Genomic DNA, 27,818 nt, shown 5'->3' on the forward strand with positions numbered 1-27,818 from the left:
GCTAGCAAAGATGAAAGAAGCTGGATTTAACAACGGCACCGATTTGTCGGTCCGATTTAAAATCACTGTCCAGTTAAAACACAAGTTTAACATTTAAATTTAAAAGCACCCAGGCGCACATCCGAAACTTTGTGGAATTTTGAATCACCACGTGCAGGGCTATTATCCTTAATGTGCTTATGCATAACCAATCACGGTCACCTTTTCCAAACATACCAAAGAGGGCAGTATGCCAGGAGATAGAGCAACTACTTTGAACATACTGTGCATAGTAGACTGACCTTTGTAAATGTTGCCAAGATGATTGCAAAGGTTTGAAGGAGGCTGTTTTCATTGGAAGACAAACCAGAATTACCTTGAGCGTTGTTATTGGACAGCAGTCTGCTTGTCCGAAGTGGAAGGACCTTGATGAAAGCGACACCCGTTTGCTCCACTAGACTGACGTCTAACGTGAGATTGGTAACGAGCTGGCCGGGCCGCAGACCCACGCTGAGCTCGTAGCGGCCCAAGCGGCGAGGGAGCAGCTCCTCGTAAGTCAGGCAAAAGGACATCCGAGCTCCCGGTGGCACGCTCACCGCCACGCGAAACTTCTCAATCTCCCGCTCTCTAGTAGAAAGAAACTAGTTACGGTATTAGAAAGAACCACATGAAATTGCACCTGGACAGTTCTGTGCTAGATAGAGTCATGGGCTCCGAATCACTACGGCACTGTTCTCAAATATTTTTCTCCAAGTAGCACACCCTTGTGAATCGCTGCGCTTCCCCATTCTACTAACATCGCCCATATGTTTATTATCCTCCATGAACCAGCAAGTAGATTGCTGACCAACAAAACAGGTCAGGGGTCACTACTTTTTGCGTTTTCTATTTGGGCTCCAGTGCTCTCGGATGCCCAATCCGCGGAAATTAAAGCAGCCACTTCAGTTGAAATGTTTCACGCTGAATTTAAGACTCATGTGTATACTCTTGCATTTTGTTGGCCTGTTTGACTGCCATTTCCTCCGTTTCTCCTTCCCCCTCCTCCCTGATCTGGAGAGGGGCGAGTTGATGATGGCCCAATTGGACGTCGCTGTACGGAATCTGCTCCGATTGATATGGACATGATTTGCACTGACTCGGCTAAACAAGAGCCGGGTCGACCACCCGGACGCGTTGCTGTAAAGATTTCTTCATGGGCCAACTGCATCAAAGAGGGGCCGACCTCTCCGAAGGCGTCTCCCTGCAGCGTTGTCATCTTGTTAAATGGACTTTTATCTGATTTTAACTAACATTGTATAGTATACTGTAATATTGTGTCAAATGTTGCCCACTCAGCATCCATTGCAGCCTCGTCATCCGAGAAGGGGGATTCTCCCACCTGCAGCCCCTTCTCAAGCTTTCTCATTTTCCCCAGATGTTTTTTTTTTTTTTTTTAGTTTTTCCCTTGCCCACCTGGTGGTTAAGGTCAGGGGATGCCGTTAATATTTGTCAACTGTGGATACGTGCAGCCCTTTGAGACTGCTTGTGATTGAGGGCTACAGAAATAAATGTGACTTGACTTGACGAGTTAAATACCCATTCTGAAATGACAAATTTGCAGAAACTACCTTCAATTACGTGTTACTAATAAGGAATGATTATATTAATCTATTTGAAGACATTGGTCATGTCAGTGAGTTCTCAAATTACTGACAATGATTTAACAATCTTGGAAACAAATATCAAGATGCAAGACATTACTTCCATTAATCTCTGTCAGTGTTTACATTTTCAAATGATAACTTTTGAAACATTTGGAGGAAATCACACTCTCCCGTCACCGTTGATTGATTTTTAGAGCACACCTATTGGTGCACAATGGGGAAAATAAAATAAATACGATCAATACAGCAATGTGGAAACAACAAACCAAATGGTGGCCCAATATTTTTGCACAGTCCAGTAAATTCATGTGTCTTGAACTAACTTGGTTGCAATCAGTCCTGCAGTTTTTCCTTGCTTCTTTGCAGCGTCGTATATTTTCCTGGCAGTGGCTCGTTCCTTCACCTGGGCCGCGTACACCTTGCCGCCGGATGTGCTGATGGAAAGGACGAAAGAGATCCAGGAGACGTGGCGCACCCTGCCACTCACAGTGGCCCCATTACAACAATCGCCACACTTCACGGGGCCTGCCACAAATAGACGCCCCCAACAAAAAAAAAGCTTTCTTGCCTATATTAATAGTTGAAACCTTAACGATACCACAAACCGTGATCCCAAAACACTAGTCTAAAACATGACAGTGAAAATCAAATTACAAATGGTTTGATTTTGAAAAAAAAAAATGTGCCAGACGGGCACATGTACGTCCACAGTTCTCTATGACATCTGCTCACAACGCAGGCTAAAATGAGCTCTTCCCGTCAAACAAAGATGTTAGTCACTCAGTTGAGATGTCGCGCTTCTGGGGTTGAAAATTCCAAGAATCTACCAAGTTGGAAATGTTTCATGGGGAATTAATGACAATTTAGGGTTTATTTCTCTTCATTAGGAAACTGAAGCCTGCCTCGTCCTAGGGAGCTAAAATATAGTTGGGGAAAATGTATTGCAGCATAATCCTGATTTGTGTAAGCAAATGAGCAAATTGAAGTCAAGATGGCGCCCGAGTAGGCAGCCGTCGGCAAGTGCTCTCATGAGCCTTGCTTTTTTTGTTGTTTTTGTGTTTGTTTTGTCACTTTGTGTTTGTTATTACGTCGTGTGGACCTGATGTGGACTTTTTTCAGCATTTTTTGGCCACGCCATTCATCAAGGAGGAGACTCTGTGCTTGGTGGTTGCGCCTTCTCGGCAGCATGGGTATACCAGCACTGTTTTTGTCTGGGAGGAATGTCGGCGCCATTTGACTGTCGTTGCTGGACAGTCCCGGGGCGCTTGTGTCTTGCGCCTGTAATGGGCAGCACTTTTCACAGCCCCGCTTTGTTCGGCAGAGAGATCGGTGCTGTTGAACGGTCTGCGGCTGGGTGGATGTACGGCTTGAGGAGCCGACGATGAGAAGAAAGGAGCGTTAGCGCGGAGCGCCGATGCGGATTTGGAACTGGGAGTCGCGGCTTGGAGTTTGAAGCGGATTAGTGGATCAGGAGAAGTGAATTAATCTCTTTTCGTCAATGGACGCAACAGCTTCGTGTTTGCTTTCAAAACTTAGCTTGTAGCAGACGTGTGCACATTTTCAGCATGACGTCTCTGATCCACTGGTGAAAGGACACTTTGATCCTCTCCTCTTTCATCTAGAACTGCTTCAGACAACAAAGTGTATGCAGAAAAGTGGTGAAGATTGCATGACTGTCTGTGTCCTATGTGTTGTGTTGTGTTATTTTGACTTCAAAATGGCGCCGCGAGAGTGGCTGCCTTTCCAGCAGCTCCTATATTTTATTGTTCTACTTCTTCCTTTCATAACTTTGCTGCTGTGAATTAGGAATTTCTCCATTGCGAGACTAATAAAGGTTTTCTTATCTTATCTTATCAAATATAAAAAAATACAGCAATATGTGGACTTATAAACCTGATGCATTTTGTTGCCCCCTCCCCGCCCCAACTGGAAGGAGGCACATTTTCGCCATTTCTCTCTCAAAAAAGTTTTCATTTTAGTTGAAACTGTTCACTTTCGGATGGCATGGCAGCCGCCTGGTAAGCACATCAGCCTCAGAGTTGAGAGGTCGTGGGTTCAAATCCAGGCTGCGGAACTCCCTGTGTGGAGTTTACATGTTCCCCAGATACTGCGATTTCCATCTTCCAAAAAAGATAAATGCTTGGTTAACCATCCATCCATCCATTTTCCGAACCGCTTGATCCTCACTAGGGTCGCGGGGGGTGCTGGAGCCTATCCCAGCCATCTCCGGGCAGTAGGCGGGGGACACCCTGAATCAGTTGCCAGCCAATCGCAGGGCACACAGAGACGAACAACCATCCACGCCCACACTCACACCTAGGGACAATTTAGAGCGTCCAATCAGCCTGACATGCATGTTTTTGGAATGTGGGAGGAAACCGGAGCACCCGGAGAAAACCCACGCAGGCCCGGGGAGAACATGCAAACTCCACACAGGGAGGCCGGAGCTGGAATCGAACCCGGTACCTCTGCACTGTGAAGCCGACGTGCTAACCACTGGACTACCGGGCCGCCCGCTTGGTTAACCGAAGACTCTAAATTTTCCTTTGGCATGAATGTTAGTGTGGCTGGTTTATATGTGCCCTGTGGTTGGCAGGCGACCAGTCCGAAGCGTAACTGTCTGTTGCCCAAAATCAGCTGGGACAGACTCCTGCACAACCGTGACCAGCCAGGAGGTTAAGTGCTGTGCCTTTTGGAAGGGTGGATAATTGAGCTCGACGGGAATTCTTTTTTCCGAGCAATTTGAAGTCGGACCGGCGTCACGGAAGGGTACCACAGTGTTTCAGAATGCTTGAGCGATTGACCTTCATTGATCGAGTGCCACACACATGTTGCTTGTTAACAGCGGATGGCGTGTGAAAAGTGGTTGTGCTCGAAAACAGGCAGAGTGGAAAAATAATAATTTCCCCGACGTGGGCAGCACCCAACAAAATCCCCGAGCCAAGCTGACTCTCCGAGTGTGTTCCAATTCACACAGCCGACTTCCTCATTTCTGCTGACCGCTGGAGTCACATGACAAGGTGTTAAATTAAGGTCAAATCCTTCGAATAAATATATCCCGGGAGAAAAAAAAACCTTCAAACACCATGAAAAATAAACCCTCAGGCATGAAACGCGTCTTGTCCGGGCCACGTGCATGAGAAGGTCTGAGTTGAAAATGGAAGGCGCTTGTACTTCCGCGCTGGAGAGGTGAAGGAGCGGCTGTACGTCCACCGACAAAGCTTTCTAAGTCTCACGCGTACAACCAATGCCTTGCACAACATTTGTGTTCCCTCTGGGTATTTGCTGGCGACACAGGCTCTGAGTGTGTGAAAATATGGATAGGTGCAAAAAAAAGATCTTAAATAGCTGCAGACTCGCACATAATTAAAAAGTCTAAAGGCGGCATCTCCCACTTGGCAGCGGGCCTCAGTCAACTGTGCCGCCGCCAAGGGGGGGAGGCCACGCTGGGCAAACTGCTGTCGTTTCCTCCATGAACTTTCTGCCCAGCGCGCACAAAAGGCGGCATTCATGCTCTCTCAGGTTCCCGCTTCCGAGCGCCGCGGTGGCTACCGGTGTGCGCTGTTGACTTATTTGTTTTGTTTATATTTAGCACTTTGAAATGAGCGCGCTTCCCAACACCCTTAGTAATCAAATGATGCCCCACCCACTGACGCCTTGCGTAATTTCTCACAACTTCTATTTGGATCATATATTTGCTCTTGAAATGAATGCTCTTTGGTCCCAATCTGTCGCCTAACGTGGAGGAAAACATCAAGACTTCACTAGGCCTTTCATAAAGTTCAGTTGTGGATATTCTCGTACAGTGGTGCTTTGAGACACGAGTGACCCGACTTGTGGGGTTGCCCATATTTTTTCTCTTCCTTTTGAGACATGAGTGGTGAATGGTGACTTACTTCACAACGTGCTGCCGTTGGCAGACAATAAGTGATTCTTCAAAACATCCATCCATCCATCCATCTATGCATTTTCTGATCGCTAATCTTCTCATGGGTCGCAGGGCGTGATGGAGCCCATCCCTGCTGTCTTCGGGCAGTAGGCGGGGTACACCCTGAACTGGTTGGCAGCCAATCGCAGGGCACACATAGACAAAGAACCATCCGCGCTCACACTCACACCTAGGGACAATTTAGCGTGTTCAATCAGCCTGCCATGCATGTTTTTGGAATGCGGGAGGAAACCGGAGTACCCGGAGAAAACCCACGCAGGCACGGGGAGAACATGCAAATTCCACACAGGAAGGCCGGAGCCGGAATCGAAACCCGCACTTCTGCACTGTGAGGTCGATGCGCTAACCAGTCGACCACTGGGCCGACCTTCTTTAAAACAATGCTCCAATTTTTTGGTGGACACCCTCACTTGTACTTTACACATTGTCTCTTTAAAACAACTACACATCTTCCGCTATCTTAATGCTAGCATACAATGGGAAACCAAAGGGGCACAAGGTACCCATTAGCATGTGTTAATAGTTTAGAGCAAAATATGTCTTGTAAATTTGAAACGCCACATAAAAGACTAAACAACCCTGCCAAGTTAGGACATCTATTTTTAAAATATATAAAATGAGAATATATAAAAATCAAACCCTTGGGCTCTATTTTTATTCTTTATATTTATAAATCTAGTGCGGCGTGTGGCGTAAAATCTATACAGAGGTGTGTCAGGTTGGGGATAGCTAATTTTGAGGACACGCTTAAGCCGATGCATTTAAAAGAAGCACGCTTTGGGCTGATGCGGCTGTGAACAAGGCCGAGGTCATTCGTCGTCAGTCCATCTTCCCGGCCAATATCTGGGCTTTGCTGTCCGACTCCTCAGGCCCCTTTGTGTAAATAGGAGTGAAAATATGGACTTACATAGAGAAGTTGGAAATGAAGGCGGAGGAAGGCAGGTCCACCTCGAAGGCGGCCTCCTTGGTGATGGCCATCTGGTTCCAGATGGAACTTTGCACGCTGGTGACGGCGTAGCGGGACACCACACAACACTTGACGTGGTAATCCGTCACCTTCAGCTGTAGGCAGTGTACAGACGAACATGTGAAAAGGAAAAGCTCATGCATCTTACTCCTGCATGGTGCTCACAACTGTTGCCTTCTTCTAGAGGTGTCAACGTCACGCAGCAGCTACTTCAGTGGACACAAGTGTGTCATGTCATCACCAGGAGCACGGCCACTGAACTGCATTTAAAACCTTCATTTGAATTTCTTCGATGAAATTGTGTTCACTCATTGCCAACAGTCTATTCTCTCGATCTTATGCGTCACATTGCTTCTAAGAAGTGTGCGGGGCGTAGAGGTGCAACACTTAATCGATTCACCGACAATTAATCGATGATCAATTAAGATTGATGATCTACTGTATATCGGCGATCAATTTTTTAGAGACCTAATTTAAAATTGTCCAAGTCCTCCCATTTCAGCCTGTCAACTGTAGATATTTTATTTGTGTCGTCCTCCATGAAAGCAGACTGATTATCTTTGTGTAACGTCAAAACAATACATTTGCGACGGTCTGCTTTACTTTTGATAGCAATCGCCAGTTTCCCATATTTTCTGACATGGTTACAACTGAATTAAAATCAATCCACATTTGAATGAGGAAAATACTGGCTATTCACAGCACTAGTATGAATGACCTGTAACTGAAGTATCGTTGACCCTGAAGCAGCCACAGAAGTGTCGTAGTCCAAACTCGTAGCCCTCCCTCGGCATTAATCGGTAGCCAACAAGAAGCTCTCGGTTCTAAAAAGGTTGGCCACCATCGATTCACATTGGTTTCCTTGGGGTGGAAGGACAATTGCAGGCGGTCCTGCTAATGCGCCATTTGACTGTTTTGCCAACCACCAGCATCACCAGAAGAAAATGTTAGGACCATACATTGGGTGCAGTCATGTTTTCCGTGTTTGCAGGTTGCAGGAGGACCAGTGTTATGACTGGGTGTTTTCATAAAGTACAGTCATGCCCCTTCTCCCTGAGGGTTACATTCCTGACCCCACCGCAATAAATGAAATCCGCAATAAAAAAATACCCGATTTAAAGCTCCCCTTGGTATGTTTTTATAGCATTTAGAGCACGTAAAATAATACAAACGCGTACATTGAGTGAGAGCGAAAGTGCAATGGATGGAACAAAAACATTCTACAAATTGTCCAAAAAAAAAAAAAAAAAGAGAGTACAAACTGCAAGACCACTTAGCAAGAAAGGCTATGATATAAGCCAGGGGTGTCAAACTCATTTTTTGTCGCAAGCCACTTGGAAGTTACGGCTTCCCTCGAAGGACCGATGCAAAATCTCAACATTGTTTATTACCCATGACAATATCACATTTTGGTATAGATTTCAGCAAGGATCATGAAAGTTGACACACATGATTTGCTCCCACGGGCCACATAAAATGATGTGGCGGGCCGGATCTGGCCACCGGGCCTTGACTTTGACACCAGTGATATAGGCGGACCGCAGTGTACAATATTGATGAATGCAGTTTGTATGAAAAAAACCCCATTAAAAAAAACAAATTTGGGGTGCTTACCTGCCTTTCCATTCATTTTAATGGTGAAAGATGATTTGCGATACAAGTGCTGAGAGATACGAGCGTGGACGTGGAACAGATTTGACTCCCATCTCAAGGGACAACTGTACTGTAAAGCACAATGTAGTGTGATCTAGTGCAGCAAGGGCTGCAAGTGCCAATTGTTTTAATAACTGATTCATCTGTTAATTTTTTTTCCTGATTAATTGAATGGAAGCAAAATATTTTTAGTTCCGTTTAAAAACAGGCCACTATTTCAAACTGACAGCTCAGAAAATACACAAACAAAAATTGATGATGATTCATTTACTGTACTGCTTTGTTCTGTAACATGCCAGAAAACCAACAAAAAAGTTGATCCGTGTTTTCCAAAATAAAAGCAGATATTTACAAATGTCTTATTATGATGAAACACGAATATGCTTTCATGGAAGATGACTAGGGCGGCCCGGTAGTCCAGTGCTTAGCACGTCGACTTCACAGGGAGGTTCAATTCCAGCTCCGGCCTCCCTGTGTGGAGTTTGCATGTTCTCCCCGGGCCTGCGTGGGTTTTCTCCGGGTCCTCCGGTTTCCTCCCACATTCCAAAGACATGCATGGTAGGCTGATTGATCACTCTGAATTGTCCCTAGGTGTGAGTGGGGGCGTGCGTGGTTGTTCGTCTCTGTGTGCCCTGCGATTGGCTGGCTACCGATTCGGGGTGTCCCCCGCCTACTGCCCGAAGACAGCCGGGATAGGCTCCAGCACCCCCGCGACCCTAGTGAGGATCAAGCGGTTCGGAAGATGAATGAATGAATGAATGGAAGATGACTATTTGGGACTAAATGGGAGAATTATTACCACTAAAAGACCAAAATCAGAGGATTTGAGCAGTTTTTGGCTCAACAACGTTTCTAAATGATGACTATTTTAAAAATAGGTGTCATTTAATGTGATCACAGATTAGATTTCAATTAATCGATCAGTTGTTCAACCTCTATTCCCTTCTGAACATATAGTTTGTATGAGAAAAAAAATGTCACAGCTCACCAACTAAAAAAAGCTTCTCGGTTGCATCAATGAGGTACTTTGTGTGTAGTGTGGGCCTGTTTAGAACAAAAAGCTCTCAACGCTTTGATGAAAGGCAACAGGCTAATCGTACAAAGGTACCATCTGCCATCTATTGGAAAAGCATGTCATTGTTCTGCCTGTCACTATACGTGGCTGGCATAGATGAGCAAAGACACACCAGATAAATGTAACAGCGCAGGGAATCATCAATGTGTAATAAGACACAAAAAAACACAGGTAGGTCAGTGTTGTCATGCTGCCAGCGGTGGCGTGAGGCCCATGTTTGTCCTTTTTCAATGGCAGGGAACGCTCACATTCCCTCCACTGACTCAACAACACAAAGCGGATCCCCGCATGCAGTCTCTGGCCCTCTGCTTGTTTACACGAGCCACGCCGGCGCCTGCTGAGCGCGGTGCGGTCAACCAACACTGAGTGCGATCCCACAGCCAATGCTCCTACTTTGGGAAGACTGGCCGGGTTTACGTGCAGACTTTTGGTCATTTCAATTGAAATTTTTCCCGTTGAAGATCTCAGGTCAACCGTTTACTGTACATGTGATCTCTTCAAGTCTGATGTTTCCATGTGCCACTCCATTTCATTAGAAAAGCCGTTTTACAGACTTGTGACATGAGCAGATTGATGTGATTCTAAAGATTGAGGTCAGCCGCCTCTTTGGCACAGCAGTTGCCATTATTTTGCCATCTTTATAATTGTATAAAAAGGAAGCCATTGCGGACCATAAATTGTGCTCTGTTTGGAAGATGCCATATTTTCATATTTTGTTAAACAATGTCAACACTCTCTTCCGTTAAAATAGAGCACGCTCAGCCTGACAACATTCTGACTCACCGTTTACATGATGATAAGTTTATTTGAATCGGTTTGGCAAAAGGAATACCCCACTTCTGTTAAACCGACTGTAATTGGTTTCGGCCTGTTTATTCCGGTTGAAGTGTTTCCATAACACGTTTTAATTTAGTTGCCATGGAAATCAGGCTGCTAACTACCTGAGTTGACAATAGCAATGTGGTTTCAATATTTGGGAATCCATGACAATGCATTTGTTCAATCCAGTTCAGTTGTATTTAACTTGTAAGTTCAATACATTTGCATGTAACCTTTTAGGACTCTTTGTTTTCAAACTTATATTAAGAGTGTTTTTTTTTTTTTTTTGAGCAGTACATTTCATCCATCCATTTTCTAATGAGCTCATCATCAAGAGGGTCGCGGGCATGCTGGAGCCTATCACAGCTGTTTTCGGGCAGTAGGCGTGGTACACCCTGAACAGGTTGCTAGCCAATCACAGGGCACACGTAGACGAACAACCAGTCGCACTCACAATCACACTTAGCGAGAATACTGTGCTGTACTACAAAATAGCTCACTAGTGATGAGACATTGTGACTCTCCAGGAATATTGTAGAAGCGATCATTTCAAAATGTGAACAGTGGCAGATATTTCCAATAAAGTGTGGCCAATTGATATTCGTTTCATAATTATTGTGAGAAATCGCTTATGTGATCAGTGTCTTCTTAGAAATGAATATCATTAATCATGAATTAAAACATATGAAGGTAGTTCGAGCAATTTTATTTCAGAAGTGCATACTATCAAACTGGTAGACCTCCGCATTAATCAGTAGCCAAGAAGGAGATCTTAGTTTCAAAAAGGTTGGTGGCCTTGATTTAGGGCAGGGGTGCCCATTAGGTCGATCCTGATCTACCGGTAGATCTAAGACAGGTCCCAAGTAGATCCGAGGAGTGTCGAGGAGAAAAAAACAAAACATCCATTTGTGTGTCTTTGTACATGTTGGTAATATATTTTTTGTGTTAATATACCTGTACACTGCACCCTAATCATCTTATCAGTCTCATTTTCACTAAAAAAATATTTAAAAAATAAAATAAAGCAGGTAAATCCTAAATTTACGGTGGCGTGATTACGTCACCGGAAGTTGTTAGCGCTCAGCAGTTTGCAATTGCAGCTTGTGATCAGAGCTGTTGCGCTCTATCTTTTATCGTCATGATTCTCATTCAGAGTTTGCTTCGTGTACAATTCACCGAGGGCACGGGCAAAGAATAGGAATCTAGGAGGGCCCAGGGAAGCACTTTAAAACGGTACGTGTGAGCTATGATAGTTAACAGGCTGCAAAAGTGCGTCGCATGCCTCCATTTCAAGCTGTTTCTCATCATGGCATGCGCGCGCGTGCGTGTGTGTGTGCGTGTGTGTGTGTGTGTGTGTGTGTGTGTGTGTGTGTGTGTGTGTGTGTGTGTGTGTGTGTGTGTGTGTGTGCGCACGTGCGCGCCGGTACGGGTAGATCCTGGGAGGTTAGTTGATCGAAAAGTAGATCTTCGATCCAAAAAGTTTGGGCACCCCTGATTTAGGGTGTCCTAGCATGCATATTTTTGTAATGTGGGAGGAAAACAGGAGTACCTGGAGAAAACCCACGCAGGCATTGGGACAACATGCAAACTCCACACAAAAAGGCCGGGCCCTAGAATCTTACCCCGCACCTCTTCACTGTGAGGTGGACATGCTAACCAGTCAAGCACCTGCTGCCGCAGTACATTTCAATTGTATCATTATTTGAAAACAGTTTTTATTTCCTTAATATATGTGCAGTGCTAATGTCCAAACATACTGTCCATGCATAATGTTACAGTGATTAACAGCAATGTTGAGTTTAAAAAACGGCCCGATTTGATGAATATGATTTCGACTGTGGAACAGGTACTCGATTTTTAGGGTGGCACTTGGTGTTGAAATTTTGAGAATCACTGACCTAACGTGTGCACTGAAACCCCCATGCTATGAATTCTGCTTCTGCAAAGATGACAACAACTGTCGATGGCAGCAGCTAGTAGAGAGCCGAGTAGAAACTCACCACTGGTCTGGTCGCTTTGCTTTGGCATTTGGGTCTCTGCAACAGACGCAAGAGCCGCAGTGAGAATAATAGGAAGAGAACATCAAGCTGCAGCCATTTAATTATGAAGACAACTAATGTTGGGTCTCGTAGGTTTGAAGTTGAGGCTGGCCACACTCCAGCCTGTGTGCGATGAATCTCAACCATTCACGAATGGAGGGGAAATAAATAAATGCTCTCACTGTACGCGGTGGGCAATGCAGGAAGGCGCACGCGTCGGTTTCAAATGTTCTTTTGGCACACAAGTCATTGCTGTGTCAATACATTACCACACATCCGGGTACTTCGGGCAAACACAAATTTGGAGTGTGGAAATTGTGTGGGAAGCATTTAACTTCTTTCTCATAATTGATTGTGCACAAAAAGTGGAGACGATTAAAAGGTAAACTGTAATATTCAAAGTGTGTAAGAGCATGAACATGAATTTAGCGCACCCTTTTTAGAAAATGAAATTCTTCACCGTTACATAGCATCAAGGGAAAAATGTCCTCACCCTTGGAAGATTTTGTCCAGGATGAGCCGAATAATCCCGAGATAATCCCTCTTGCGCGTAAAACAGGAAGAAAAGCAAAAAGCACTGGATACTCAAAAGCATCATTCCCATGATCGAGCGGCTTTTGGGGCGCTAAAACAAATGTTAAATGATGTCCGGAGGAATGACGCACCTCATATTTTAACCACTAACCATTAGGCACACGCACGCTGCCTGCCTGCTTGTTTGAGGCTCCTACTCTTCCCTCCTCCCCCAGGTCCGTGGAAAAAAAAAACTCAGAGCAAAATGATGACTCGAAGATGGACAAAAAAAGTCAAAGTAGGGTTGAGAGCAGCTCTTATGTGCGTACTGCAAATTTCACGGGCTGCTGCCACTCCGATTCAGGAATGGAATGACGGATTGATGTCATGCACGCTCAGCTATCGGAGGAAAAATAAATAAAATACCAGCCTGCAGTTTTGGTGTTCTCTCTGCCCGTCACACTGGAGTCCTTTCACTATTTGAGCTCGGACGCACACGTGGACTTCGGCAGAGGTGGCAAAAAGTACGCTCACTCTGTAACTACAACTTTTACCATAGATTCAACTCATGTGCTATACGTTAAAAAAAAGAGGACACGAAAAAAAAAGTCAAAAGGTACGTAAACAGTCAACGAGCAGCAACGCCTTGATATCCGAAAAAAAAGTCAAAAGGTACGTAAACAGTCAACGAGCAGCAACGCCTTGATATCCGAGTTGAAAATGTTCTTGTGCCACGCTCGTAATTCAAAACACGCATTTCCCCAATCATCTTGGCCCACTGAAAGAAAAGCACACGTAAATATTTTACTCTATGAAAACATAGAATTACGTCATTAACTAGAACGCAAAGAATGAAATAGTTGTAGCCACACTAATGGCTTCAATTTCACGGACACTGTAGTGCACTTTCTGGTGTGCTCGACTTTACCACTTGAGGGCAGTAAAACACAACACGTAAAACGAGGGACGTTAAACTCATTTTTTTTGTCGCAGGCCCCTTTGTAGTTGTGGCTCCCATCTGAGGGTGAAACCAAATTTATCATCGTATTAGTACTTAATACACAACAAATTGATAGATTACTAGTTTTACAATCAGAAATCAAGCATAGTAGTTAGTTTGTTCCGTTATTGTTCAAGTTACTGTGAAAAGGGTACAGTAACAAAAAAAAAAAAACAATAATGCAAAATCTCGACGTTATTTATTAATACACGTGACAGTTGAACATTTTGGTACAGATTTTAGCAAAGGGACCAGGAAGATGACAGTTGACAGACATGATTTCCTTTTGCGGGCCTACTAAAACAATAAATGTCTTTATTTAACAGTGTTGGAAAGTTTATGTCCAAATAATGAGGATAGGTTCCCTAGGCAAACAAAAATAGGTGGTGGTTTCCTTTTTACTGGCAAACATGCTAAGCTTCGGCTCAGTCACACAAGGTCATGAGAAACTACTATGGGACGGCTGGTACAAAACATGTTTGGCTCAGCGGTGATTCCATCAGATGAGATGTCACTCGTGAAGACAGTCACTGTGCAGTCACGGTTTACTGCGTTTCTATTGTGCTGGTGGTGGTCAGCAATCATCAGAAATGATGTTATTACATATATACTCCAAGCGTATCAGAGGAGGGTAAAAGTACCATGACCAGCATATTTTCACGCACTTTGAATATTTTTGATTGCATATTTTTGGAATGGTCAGTTTGTTTTGTAGTTGCTATTTTTATTTTGTCAATGTCCTTCTTGGTGAACTTCATGCTAAATGCTACATTTCTTAAGCCTCTTTTGAAATAGGTGTCAAACTGGCTTTAGATATATCTTGAGAGTCACACAGGAAGTCATCCCCATCAAGATAGCGTTTGCCCTTCAAACGCCATGCTTTCACGTCATGTAGAAAATGCAGTGACGCAATCAACCTTCCAGCTGCTGCCCTTCGATGTCGAGCGCTTCAAGCAGCTCGCTACGGGAGGCTTGAAGGCCAAGGCAACTGCTGTGTGGATTCCACAACGAGGTCCGAGATGCCAGCCGTATCCCGTCTTTGCCATTTGCACGGCACATTGTTCAAATGTGATCAGGAGCCGTCTGCAGGGCTTCTTCTGGGTTCCTGTTGATGTCCACATTCTACAACATCAACATATGAAATGTGATTTCCACAAGGACACATAAGGGCGGAATTTGCCATTGAAAACAAAAACAAAAGTGAATTGAATGCCCCCTCCTCCCCTAAATAAAAATGAAATGCTTTTGTTTTTCAATAAGGAAAAAAAATTAACAATCTATCATCTTGTACGTAATGAAAAAGAGTCATGACAAAACTAGAATGTAAATAATTTAACACTTTGTGCATCAAGATTTAATGCTGCAATCCAGCAATCCAGGCTGTATTGTGTAATGCAGTCATGCAATTGAACAAACACACACAAAGACACTAAAAGAGCCGTTGAGAGACTTGGCTGAGGCAATCCAAGCAAGTGACGACAAGGAAACCAAGCACCCTGCAGTTCTTGTTCCTTACATATCCTCAACTAGTCTGATTGTCACCGGGTGTGGCAGATGAAATCGGGTCCGATCCAGGACTTCTTTGTTGGGTATACCTGTATGTTAAATCGGGCCGTGCACGAATCACTGATGACGATAATAGCATTGTGAATTGGCTGTTGAAAACGAACGCTGAATCATAATTTTCCCATTTGAGTCAGAAGCAGTCATCGCATCTTGTCATCAGAGAGGAATGTTTGGATGGCGCTCATGTCCCCCACTATGTGGTGTGTCCATGTGGGGAGTGCACATGCGTGAAAGCTGAGGACGTACTGCGGTCAGCGGATACCCAGAAGGAGTTGCAAGTGTATGGGAATCTTCGGCTGGCTAATGAGCAATAAGTTCAACGCTTAAGCAATCAGTCAATAAAGCCCAACTAGGCAGTGTATCAATAGCTTCATGCTGTTGGCCTCTCACGCCATCAAAGCAATAAACCAAAGGGAGTTTGCAAACTTGAGAAACAAACTAGCTAGGACGAGGCTAGGTTTAAAATGGGACTAAAGTGAAAAAAAAACCCATCCTGGGTTCTGTCGTTGGTTACAATTACCTCCAATCTGATCCAGGAGCAAATATTTAACGTGTTCACATTCTCTCCCTCTCTCACACTCACACTCTCTGATCCTCTATAAACATTTAACCTGTTCAGACTGTCTCTCTCTCTCGCTCTCTCTTTCTCTTTCTCTCTCTCTTGTCTTGCGTCATGTTGACTTCAGTTGGTCTTTTAATAAGTGAGGAATGCTTAACGTGCCCCGTGACAACTTCTCTTGCGACAAAAATATAACAGAATTGCACCGAATTTTACAATCAAAACCGGGTGCTATTGCCTTTGAAACTTTTTATATACAGTATATTTGATTATACTGAATTATACAGGTGGCCATGTCTGCTGGCTATTTTCAACAAATGTAGAAACTTGAATTCATGCTCACAGTAATCACTGAACTCAATCAAGTCAAAGAGAAATCTAAAAGCGAAAAGAAACAAAGCCTCTGATAAGCGGTCACAGAGAGACAAACAATCAAAACACAATCAAAACGAGCAAGGAACACACACGTGATGAACACGGATATTCACATAAAACACATCAAAAGAAAGAAAGACACCCATATGAACTATTTCTTGGACACAGTGTCTCGTCTGACAGCTGTTTGTTTGTTCTTACCGTAGGCTTGTCTCTATGCGTGTTGACAGCCTCAATATTGAGGTAAAATGACTCGACTTTGCACCCTGCAACCGAGAAGAACAACGGGGCATCAAGACCGAGGTACCGCACTGTCCAATGGCGAACACTTACCGTAGGCTACTGGTGTGAGTTTGAGCACCGTGTGGAGGGGGCATTTAAGATAGGGCAGCTGGTCTTGAGAGAGAAGCAAAAGGAAGCTGACTGATTATGAAGGAATATGACCACAAAAGAACGAGATGACTCTTGTACCTGCGGGCTTGTCCAAGAAGTAGGCCAAGAGGCAGCGCATGACTGCTTGGTGGCAGATGACCAGAACATTCTCCTGCCTCTCCAGCTCCATGATGACAGGCTCCAGGCGATGGACCAGGTCTTCATAGGACTGCCACACAGAGAACTTCATGTCAGAGAACTTTTCTCTACTCTTTCGAGGCAATGTCACCTACAACTGAGCTGAAAGGTCCAAAGCAGAGACTGCCGTTAGCCACATAAGAGAACATCTCTTTACCTGAAAAATATTTGGTTGAACCCAGGAAATCAAAAACTTGTCATAAAAGAACACATGATGAACACATTGCTTTGTACTCGGGGGTGAGGGGATTCCCTTTTAAATTTGGGAAAGAAGAGCTTCAGGACATAACGAACATACATCCTGTAATTCCTGAAATAATCTGGAAATTTCAATTAGCTCCCTTGGCAAGCAGAACAAGGTGATTTGTATTGTATATGTAATAGTTGTATGCTTCCCTTAGCCCTGATCTTGGAACTGATCTCGTGCCCATTTTTGGCTTACCGGCAGGTTTCACGTTACCTGGAAATCAAGTAAAGCACCTGTCTGAAAAGGTCTACAACTACACAGTCATGACAGGAGTCACCACTTATTCAACCAAATTGCATTTGCCCATTTCCAAGTAAAATGAACGTATTTCCACATGTGGCACTTGCGCAGATTTCTGAAGTCCGCAGAGGTCGAGGACTTACCTCGCCCTTTGGATAACGATAACGAAACTTGTCCTGGTCCCTCAATGCAAACTCTTCGGGGTAATGCTCCTGAATCTCCTCATAAGTGAACTCCTCGCACACACCCTCAGGGCAGCAGGAAACGAAAAAAAGACAATTCAACGGAGGAAATGTTGCACACTGAAAAAAGAGATACTGTTTCCTCCTGAGACTGTGGTTAGTTTTTGTTCTTGGACCCAAACTTTGGAAACCACCAACTGACACCAAAGGCTGATAAGATTTCAAGCACGTGTTATTGATGCCATGGTTATTATTTTGACCTATTTTGGAGATGATTATTGATTGCTTTGGTATATTTGAGTTATTTATGATAAGCGAATGATGCTGTGCGGTATAGAGAGTCATTTTTCTTTTCTTAAGTTTGTGAATGTGGGTTGGAAATCTTATTTCCTGTATGACAGAGTCTGCGACTGTCAATCTCCTTACTGAAGCGAGTATAGACAGATGAACCTGAGTAAACCTGTAATTTTGTTCAACTATAGTGTCCTGAGACTCATATACTGGATTTGACGCAATCCGCAGTGTATTCAAGATATTGCAATGACTTTACCCAGTATCAGAAGCATCGTTTGTTTTATAGAAAGTGAAGGTTACACTGACAAGTTATATCTGCACGAAAGGTGGAAGCACGTAGGACTACACTCTGATTTCACTCGCTTGCCTCATTGAATCAGAATGGAACTTACTGCATCGATTTCATTGAGAGCTTTCCACTGCTCATACTGGACGCCCAGCGTGTGTGCAGTTTGAATGGTTCTCTTCATGTGGCTGGTCCACACCTTCAGGTCCTTAATTTTCTGACTCTGGATGAAAGTCTTCAAAGCAGCAGCATACTGTAGACAAGGAATTGAGCTTGTCAAGTGAAGTCAATTTTATATCCGATAGAAGTTATTTCAAGGCACTCTGCTCATTGACAGAGAGGACAAGAAGCACGTGGGAGCTACCGGTAATCAACTAACTAAACCCGACGCATGCGAGAAGTCGGCAGCGGAGTCAAGTAAAGTCTCCCTCTCGGGGAGAAACCTCAAACAGAACCCAGGCTCAGAAGACAGACGGTAGATAGAAAAAAATCGAATGGAGAGGTGAGGGATGTAAGAACAGTGGGCACAACAACTGCGGTATCAACAACATGATTACCGACAACACCGCTACTCACAAGAATAGGGATTAGGTGTGAAAACCTAAAAGCCGCAGATAATTGGCGGCCAATGACTTGCGTTGAGAGAAAAAAAAAAATGAACGGCCCCAAATTACTTTGAAAAATGCTGATTAAAAAAAATAAAATCAAGATGCATTTTCCCAAAAATGGGGAGAAAAGGAGTGTTGTCATTTTTGACAAAATATGCTGGGTCAGATCTGGAAAATCATTCACGACAGTAAATGGGGCCAAGAATGGGGCTAAAATCTCATCGTCTGAACCAGGCGCAAGTCATCTTCCATCCCTCAGGTGTTTCGGTGCGCGACACTCACTTCATATCCTCTGACAGACAAAGAAGAATCTCCGCCGATGCGACCAAGAAGATTGAGTTGGCTTTCCCCATGGCGGCTCAGGTAGATGGACCTCGGTGCAACGTGGATGTTCATTAGGTAGTAGACGATCCTGCTCTGGATATGGTCCTGGACCAGATTCACCAGGTATCTTTTACCCACTTCATAGATTTTGATGTAGGAGAGCTTTCTGTTCAATGAAAACAAACTTGAGAGATCCAAATTTGTGCGAGAACATTCTCTATCCTGACTCAACACCTGTCTTTTTCGTCGTCTATCGGCATGTAGCTGGACTTGTAACATTCAATGCGCTGCACAAAGTCTTCCGTGGCTTCCTCCATGCTGCGATTCACGTAATCTGGACTCCCAAATTTCACTTGCTGCGAAGAACGTGCGTTTCGGATACTTAATAGAGGGCACCGGAGTATCCAGACACGGCTCACAAAGCGTTCTTTGACATATTTGACTTTTGGGTAATGACTTTTTGTGAATAGCGGACAGGCGATGAGGGCTTCTGACCTTAACATTCTCTGCAATTATTTCTGGGTCGTCACATATTGACTCCACAAAGAAAACCTGGACACAAACACTTTTAAAAGACAACGTGTTGGAAAATGCATGCGCGCATGCACGAGCGCGTGTACACACACACACACACACACACACACACACACACGATAGAGCAGAGTATGGCGGTGGATCCTTTTTATCATTCCACTTGCACTTGCCTTGTAGCCTCTCTCCTTGGCAAAGCTGAGGATGTTTGCCCTTCTCTCCCTTGTGGTGTTGGTGGCATCAAAAACCTGCGTGAGGCACATTTGCTATCAAGGCTTTGAGCTCGCCACTTGTTTTCCATACCAGTGATGATAGTGAAAACGAATGGAAACACATGTATAAAAAATAAAGATGAAAATGAAGATTCTTTATTGTGCCTCGAAGCATTGTCAAACAATATCCATTCGTAAAATGTAATCTAGCAGGTCTCCCACCTAAAACTTCAACTGTCTAGCAGATTAAGTACAAAAGTACAAGATTAAGTACACTTCTGCTTTTAGCCGCCTTTTATTCATTTGCACTTCTAACTAAGTAGCATGTGATTGGTTCTTCCTCCAGACTAGTTAGCAAGTCTGCCTCACAGTGCAAAGGTGCAGGGTTCGATTCCAGCTCCGGCCTTCCTGTGTGGAGTTTGCATGTTCTCCCCGTGCCTGTATGGGTTTTCTGCGGGTACTCCAGTTTCCTCCCACATTCCAAAAACACACATGGCAGGCTAATGGAAAACTTTCAATTGTCTCCAGGTGTGATTGTGAGTGCAAATGGTCCTTGGTATACTGTATATCTGTTTACTGTATCATTGGCTGGCAACCAGTTCAGGGTGTCCCCCGCCTACTGCGGGAAGACAGCTGAGAGAGGCTGCAGGATGCCCGCGACCCTTGTGAAGATAAGTGGTTTGGAAAATGGATGGAAGGACAATTCTATAAATTGAAGGAGAGACGCTTGTAACTCACTACCACAAATGGATATGAAAGGCCATTGAGGGACATGAATGAGGATTACCTCACGTAGCCCACACAACCGAAATCCCCTCAAACATCAGGATGAAAAACGCTATAGTAATTTGTGCTCGTCTAATTTCCTGATATCCACATTTTACAAGCGTATATCAGAGCATTTCAGTCGCGTGAATGAGTGTTTTAAAAGTTTGTGTGCAAACATTTTTGTTTTGCTGGTGTTAGACCATTTCAGTAGTGGACATACACTAAGGAGGGGAAAAAATCTGTAGTTTGTGTGATTTCAGTTGTGTGTGTGTGTGTGTGTGTGTGTGTGTGTGTGTGTGTGTGTGTGTGTGTTTGTGTGTGTGTGTGTGTGTGTGTGTGAATAAATTCACTTGCTGCATTGTCGTGAATTAGCGCATTTCAGTGGAGTCCGAGATTTTTTTCAATGTGTTGAGAGAGGTTGGATGTGAGAATGTTTCAGTTGAGTGTCATGTCTTTCAGAGCTTTTCATTGGCGGGAATTAGAGTGTTTCAGCAGTGTGTGTGCATGAGTGCACTTCAGTCGAGCGTGTGAGAATTTGAACGTTGGTCCGACTCACCGCGACGTGACCTTGGTCACTTGTGAAGTAGGTAGTGACATCTCTGAGGGCAGCCGCCGCACACGCCCTGCAAAGCAAGGCACGTCTGTGACTTCTTCAACGCATCATCAAGTCGCTTTGAGCTGTCAGTCCGTACGTACTTGCGGATCCTCATGGCCTCCTCGTTGTCCGGTTTAAAGAATTCAAAGTTCTCGTAGGTTTTGACGGCCTGGCGGCGGTACTGGCCCACGTTGAATGCTGGTGGGAATCAACAGCAATAAGCAAAGGCGGAGCCTAGTTCACGCTGAGCTGTTTTGTTTGAGGCTGCAAAACCAACTTTTTGTGGGAACCCCGATCCAGTTGAGGTAGCGGGTGAGCTTCTTGGAGATGTAAGTCTTCCCTCTGGCTGGCAGGCCCACCATGACGATGAGTGTGGGAGAGTTGCAGAGCTGCGGCACTGATGCTAGACATGGAGACACAAAGACACAATTTGAGCCCCCTCGAGCACGATGTAGGATAAATGACGTATAATTGGTATTTTCTTATTGGGTACACTCCTCCGGGGTCTCTTCTGGACGATTCTCAGGTATGGACAGCAATCAAGAACAATTCTGTGACACGGTTTACTTTTTTTGGAAAAGGCCAAATTTATTGAGTACAAGCTCGTGCCAATTCAAATAAATTCTGAACTTTGCCATGCACTTTGAATTTTGATCTCTCCATATATACTATTGGGGTCAGCCCCATGAGGTGTCTGTGTCTTCCTTTACCTTATATGGAAGCCCAGAAGGGGCCACAGTAACAGTTTCAAGCTTTCCGAAACCATAAACTAGTCACCCTATTTCTCGGCGTCTCAACGTCTGTTTTCTTTAAGGTAAGTTAGCTGGGGGTTGTAAAAGTCAGTGTCAGTCACAGTTGAACAAAGGACAGATGTCTACCAATGTCCAATTATACCTCAGCTAAACTAGGTGAAGATGGTATTGAAAGTATACAAATGGTATACTTTCAACATATACTATACACTATGTACATTGACAAACAAAAAACTGCTAAATTATTCAAAATATGCCATTTAACTTACCTACAGCTTTTTACAGATTAGACAGACACATTTTGAGTTGCAGAAGCTGGTGCCTTTTCAGCTGGCAAAAGAGTTCTTTTCCAAAGGGCCACGGAGGGGGGATTTCCTGCTCCTCCAAATCTGTTGTGGCAAATGCTCCCTGGTTGATCTTCTGCCATGTTGCCAAGTCCTTAAAATCTCAATCACTCTACGAATAAAGATTTCCACTGTGGTTGACTTGACCTTTTTCTACTTCGGTTTTTTTTTTTTTTTTTACGTCAAATTTGCACCAGAGAAGCTTCCAAAATTTGTTGATAATGAGAAGAAAGTACAAATGTAACAAGGAAAAGTAAAAAGCTGTCAGCATAATAAATACTCAAGCAAAGCACAGCTACCGGAAAAACGGAAACAAGAAGAAGCTTTTCAGTCAGCCAAATATAGTTCGTTTCTCTCTTGGAAATGTATGACATTGGCTTCGCACCTCCACCTTTCCTGATTGCTCTTGAGCATACATACTGGAGTCACTTGTATATTCCAAACCAAATGTTGCAATTTGAAGTTACTGAACCAATCATACAATATCAAAATGTGAATTCATCCATGATACTATGGAGTGGACTTATGGGCTTTGTGTGGTTATTATTTACTGGAAGCAGGTTAGTATGTCTGCCTCATATTTATGAGCCTTGGGGTTCCAGTCTTCACTCCTGCCTTACCGTGTGGAGTTTGTTTTGTTTTCTTGTGTTTGCTGGACTTGCGTGGGTATTCTCCAGGTACTCCGGCTTCCTCCCACATTTAAAACACATGTGGTGATCAATTCCACTCACAACCCAGGCTAAACCTAACTCCTCCTCAAGGAGGACATCCACATCTACAAAGATGTTCGTCTCTCATTTGAGATTAACTCAACATCAATCAATTAACTTTTATTTACATAGCACTTTTCTTGCATGGGAAATGGCAGCAAAAAGACCCGTCTACACATAAAAATAAATAATAAATCAACAGGAACAAAACAGAGCAAATGTTAGCCACATACGCACGCATACACAAACACGCGATTGCAGTTGCCATAAAATACAAGAAAGGAAAATTAAGATGAAAAAGTCAAACAAAGAAATGAAATGAGAAATATCAGCTCGCGCCAATTCAAATGAATGCCAGAGTAAAAAATATACAGTTAGAAAATCACCGGTAAACAATGAAAAGATGAAGTCAGTTACAGATAACATAACAGTTTACAAAAGGGACACAAGAGTATGAAGTTAAGGTCAAGAATTTGCTCGAACAGTTTCAAAGTAAATTAAATGAATGAATGAATAAAAGGTCAGAATCCAATTTAAGCTAAAAAGATACATCCTTAGTTGACTTTTTAAAAAGTCCATACTCTGATTTGGAACATGCTTCCTAGTTCCTTGGCAGCAGTTACTACTTTCCTTTTAGCCAGTGCTTTGGCAGCTTCAGGCTGACCTGTACGTTAAACGGGTAACATGTAACACGAAATGTTATTGATTTTGCGAGGTGATTGGCTGGCAACCAGTTCAGGGTGGAACCCACCTACTATCCGAAGACAGCTAGGATGAGTTCCAGCACGGCCGTGACCTCTGTGAGGATAAGTGGATCAAAAAATGGATGGATTTTGCGAGGTGGCGATGGTGTGCCTGCAATGAGTGCACGGCAGTTGATTGACACCCCGTAAGTAACGCCTTCTCTCTCTGATTGGTTGTTTTTCTGGCTTGCTGGTTTCTTGTATACCAAATTAGATGCCCATCACCATAGAATAGATCATATCCATCACATACTACTGTCAACTCACAATGACTGATTGAACAAAAAGTGATTTTTTTTTTGTTTGCTTGTTTGTTTGTTTCTTAAATTGCCATGTCCCCCTTAAAATGACAAATCTCCAAGATGAAAAAAGCTTTGTGGTTGTCTCTTACCCAGTCGTGATTCTGCTGTTGCGCAAGGTGATTAACATGAATACGTGTCGTCATTTATAAGGCAGCCTGCAGACGTTTGTGCCGCCAACGTACCCGGAAAGCTCGTGTGTGTGTGTAGTATCGGGGCCGGGCGGGGGAGCTTGTCGGCCTCCAGGCTGTTCGATTATCAATGGATTATGCCGCATGAGCAAAATGTTGAAAAGACCGTGTCAGTGACAGAGCCTAATGAGACTCAGCTAGGTCTAGTCTGGCTGGCGTGGCACCAACACTGTCTGGATCCCCGACAGTATGTGAGGGATGCAGGATGATGAAGACGCAACACACATTCAGCATGAAACAAATCAATGTGTTTACGGTGGCATACAAAAGCCTTCCTTCTCTCTGGTGCCTTCTGTTCTCCACTGCAATTTTTCTCAAACTTTGCCAAGCCAAGACACATATCTCAATAGAAACATCTTATCGCACAACACCAAAGAAAATGTCACAAAAATTCTATACACTGAAATCCTGATCGCCCAAACCATCTCAATTGACTTACACCCCCCCACCCCCCACCCCCCACCCCCTTTTAAGACCGGTCCCAAGATCTCAATCAATGAAATATCTCAAAAACGGATGACTTTTGACCTCTGTCTATTTATAGCTTTTTTAAAGTCAGCTCATCATCCACGGAAGTTGTAAAACGCTCCAAGCCTTTTTTGACAAATTAAGGACTGGATCTTTTGGGGGATGAAAAAAAGTGACTTACAAAAAAATGCAAATTAAGCAGGGTATCTGGGGAAAAAAACAGCACTGCGATTAAGATAGAGGTTCTGTAAATAACAGGGGAGCGGTTGCCCACAAAATTTGTGAATACAGTATGTGAATCCATGATTGCCTTCTCTGTGAATATGACGACTCGAATTAAGTACATACAACGAAAGTACTTCACTATTTCCCACCACGACACAAAAGATGTCACAGAAAGTATATACAAAAGGGGTGGCCAACCAGTCGATCGCGATCCACGGACTGGTCCCAAGTTGACCGCTGCGGTTCTAGGGGGAAATGGGGGGGGTTGTGTATCTGTGTCCGTATTAATATTAGATATTTTTGTCTGAGCATCTTATCAGTTTCACTTTCACAAAAAAGCATATTTTAAAATATTTTTTCAATGATTACATGTACATGAAAAATAATGATATGATCAAATGAATTATTTCACACAACATTAGCTTTTTACATATATGAAGTACCCCTTAGCCAAGTCGAGGCAATAACAAGCCTCCAGGTTGGCAACACTCTGACACCTGTGGAAACACCGGCATAACATCCTGTCCAAAGTTGGGCCTTCAAAATAAAGCAAAGCACTATCACAACAGTTTCACCACACTTTGCTTGGTCCTGTGATGGCTTATTGAGCATTCTCATTCAGACTATTTTGTACTTTTTTGAGTGTGACAGCAAAGTGACATTTGACCAAAGAAAGTGACGAAACTATTATTATATTGTGTGACTTTATTTTGGGGGATCTGACCTTTGACAGCATTTCTTAAACTGATGTTGCCTGAGTGTGGCTGAGAAGTCCGGAAGGCTTGTTATTGCCAATTTAAAATCTTCAATGAAGCTGACGATCATGTGTTTGGAATGTTTGAGGAAACCAGAGTATCTGGGGAAACACCATGCAGGAATGCCACAGAGGCCAGATTTTAAATCTCTCACCCTCAACCTCAGAACTGTGCTACTCACGATTCCACCAATGGCACCCAACGCTAATCATACGACACAACCACAAATGGGGCGAGGCTCTCTGCAGCTCACCTGTGCTGCTGTCACACCTTCTGCGTCTCACCGTGTGTTCTAGCTGGGGAAGCTCCATTGCGTACGTCCGCCAGATGAGCTCACGCAGCCTGGGACAGAAGAAGTGATGCTCTTTTTAAAGACATCAAGCCCCTTGTGCCCAAGTTATTTGCCGGCAAACCCCACTCCCCCACCCGCCACAGCCCGGTTTTCATGACACATGGACATATGATACCAGCACAGTGGTGGATGTCCTTTAATGTTTGCCAGGGCTAGAGTTCATAACACACCACACACACACACACACACACACACACACACACACACACACACACACACACACACACAGTCAGAATGCAGAGGGTGAGTCCTAGCTCGGGCAAAGGTCATAAGAAAGTGAGAAGTGTTTTTATGTATACTGTATTTAGATAAGATAGCGAGAGCTCCATCAATTTTAATTGTTTTGTTTGTTAGTTCGTTTGTTTGGGGGGGGTTTTGTAATGTAAATGGCTGGCCAAATTTGATTTTAGGGCCCTCTATTTCTGCCCACAGACCTGTTTATCATCATTAATGTCAGACATACTTCTCGGTGGAAAAAAAATCCAGCCACAACTAGTCTATAAAGCCATATGCTTTGTATGTCATTTGACCAAAACAGAGAAAACCCTGTGATTATTTTAATCATCTTCTCTACCAGTGTATTTGGATATGTGATGTGTCAGTTAGTGGCCCGGTAGTCCAGTGGTTATCACGGTGGCTTCACAATGCAGAGGTACCGGGTTCAATTCCAGCTCCGGCCTCCCTGTGTGGAGTTTGCATGTTCTCCCCGCGTAGGTTTTCTCCTGGTCCTCCGGTTTCCTCCCACATACCAAAAAAAAACCATGCCTGGCAGGCTGATTGAGCACTTTAAGTTGTCCCTAGTTATGAGTGTGGGCGTGGATGGTTGTTCGTCTCTGTGTGCCCTGCGATTGGCCGGCAACCAATTCAGGGTGTCCCCCGCCTATTGGCCTAGGTAAGTTGATAAAAAAATAGACATTATGAAAACTCAGACATAGTTAATATGCACAACGGCCAATTCATTAGCTGGGTTGATATTGCATTCGCATGTCTTTAACGTATTCAGGACACAAAGAACTCAGTGAATTATAGACAAGTAGCTGAACTTTAAAAGGCAAACTGTGAAGTGATTTCAAAAAACCCCAAGTGAAATATTTTTATGTCACCAGTAAAGTAATTAGACAAAATAAATTAAGACATGAAAAACCCCCCATCTTTTTCTTCCACAATTTTGAAAGAAGTAATAATTTTCCCGAAGTAAAACTCTGGCGAGAGACAAATCCAAAAGTGTGACGTCAATTCAAGAGCAACAATGGCACAGCTCAATGTGGAAAGTGCACAAAGCCAGTCAGAAATGGATTCACAAAGTGATTTTTCAAACTTCTCTGAGGGGATCCAGGTATTTCACAATTTGGAGGAAGAGGAGGTTGTTGACAATATTTATTTTGGACCATACATGTAAGAACCAGATGCTCAGGATTTGGAAAATGTTGTGCCCAAACAACCGGACATGGAGTGGAGAAGAATGGTAAGCTATATAGGCTGTGGTTATTAGCCTAGCGTTCTTGTTTTCAATTCATAGTCGGTGCGTGTCCTACATTGTCATTGCTAAAGTGTCTGTATTTCTGTTGCATTGTTGCCCACTCCGCACAATATATTTACAGCCTTCTACAGCATTGTTCGTTCATTGTTAGCTGCAAACCATTACAGAGAATTTCATCTCTGCATTCATATTTTGAATGTTTTCGTATTGGACCATACATGTATGAGCCAGATGCTGATGATGCGGAAAATGTTGTGCCCTAACGGCCGGACATGGAGTTGAGATGAGACCCATCGGGACTGGAAGAACGGTAAGCTATTTCGTCTGCCATGATTAGCCTAGCATTATTGTTTGCAATTCGATGCTGTGCCATGTTGTAAATTGCAGACGATGGGATGACCTACTTGGTCCAAGTATTCCCGCTCGCACTGAGAGCACAGTGCTCTCAGGTCCTGTGCCTGCCACCCGTCCCTGTTCCGGTGGCATAGGGCAGGGGTCCCCAACC

The 27,818-nt window shown here is 43.8% G+C and overlaps 2 protein-coding genes across 5 annotated transcripts in view; both read right to left on the reverse strand.

Moving 5' to 3' along the window:
* The window catches only part of itih6 (inter-alpha-trypsin inhibitor heavy chain family member 6), a 24,811-nt gene extending 11,887 nt beyond the window's left edge, over positions 1-12,924 (reverse strand). For 3 of the 4 annotated variants that reach the window (XM_086122897.1, XM_086122896.1, XM_086122889.1), the window contains exons 1-5: positions 12,618-12,924; positions 12,086-12,121; positions 6,479-6,633; positions 1,946-2,056; positions 356-606 (exon numbers count right to left, since the gene is read on the reverse strand). In XM_086122897.1, the coding sequence (XP_085979023.1) occupies positions 356-606; positions 1,946-2,056; positions 6,479-6,633; positions 12,086-12,121; positions 12,618-12,728 (664 nt within the window). In that variant the 5' untranslated portion in view covers positions 12,729-12,924. Of the gene's footprint in view, positions 1-355; positions 607-1,945; positions 2,057-6,478; positions 6,634-12,085; positions 12,272-12,617 lie in introns of those variants that run through there. The other variant, XM_086122882.1, reaches the window with a different exon arrangement.
* A 909-nt stretch (positions 12,925-13,833) lies between these two features.
* pfkfb1 (6-phosphofructo-2-kinase/fructose-2,6-biphosphatase 1) lies at positions 13,834-25,829 on the reverse strand. Its single transcript, XM_086122910.1, has 14 exons — positions 25,735-25,829; positions 21,272-21,397; positions 21,096-21,192; positions 20,956-21,022; positions 19,593-19,667; positions 19,384-19,440; positions 19,123-19,244; positions 18,847-19,054; positions 18,063-18,209; positions 17,338-17,442; positions 16,609-16,738; positions 16,471-16,533; positions 16,339-16,403; positions 13,834-14,759 (listed from the first exon to the last, which is right to left on the reverse strand). The coding sequence occupies exons 1-14, from the start codon at positions 25,790-25,792 to the stop codon at positions 14,700-14,702; spliced, it is 1,380 nt and encodes a 459-aa protein (XP_085979036.1). The 5' UTR covers positions 25,793-25,829; the 3' UTR covers positions 13,834-14,699.
* Positions 25,830-27,818: the final 1,989 nt, after the last annotated feature.

The sequence above is a fragment of the Hippocampus guttulatus genome, chromosome 1, assembly GCF_054856545.1.
Source record: "Hippocampus guttulatus isolate MCC_2025c chromosome 1, RoL_Hgut_1.0, whole genome shotgun sequence".
In the NCBI taxonomy this organism is placed as follows: Eukaryota; Metazoa; Chordata; class Actinopteri; order Syngnathiformes; family Syngnathidae; genus Hippocampus; species Hippocampus guttulatus.

Bases quoted from the DNA above. Each gene is read 5' to 3' on its own strand.
- pfkfb1 (XM_086122910.1), bottom strand. From the start codon at position 25,792: ATGGAGCTTCCCCAGCTAGAACACACGGTGAGACGCAGAAGGTGTGAC. The intron at 21,398-25,734 runs GTGAGCTGCAGA...CTCCATGTCTAG, and splicing joins AAGGTGTGACAGCAGCACAG to CATCAGTGCCGCAGCTCTGC. The intron at 21,023-21,095 runs GTACGTACGGAC...CTTGCTTTGCAG, and splicing joins GAGGCCATGAGGATCCGCAA to GGCGTGTGCGGCGGCTGCCC.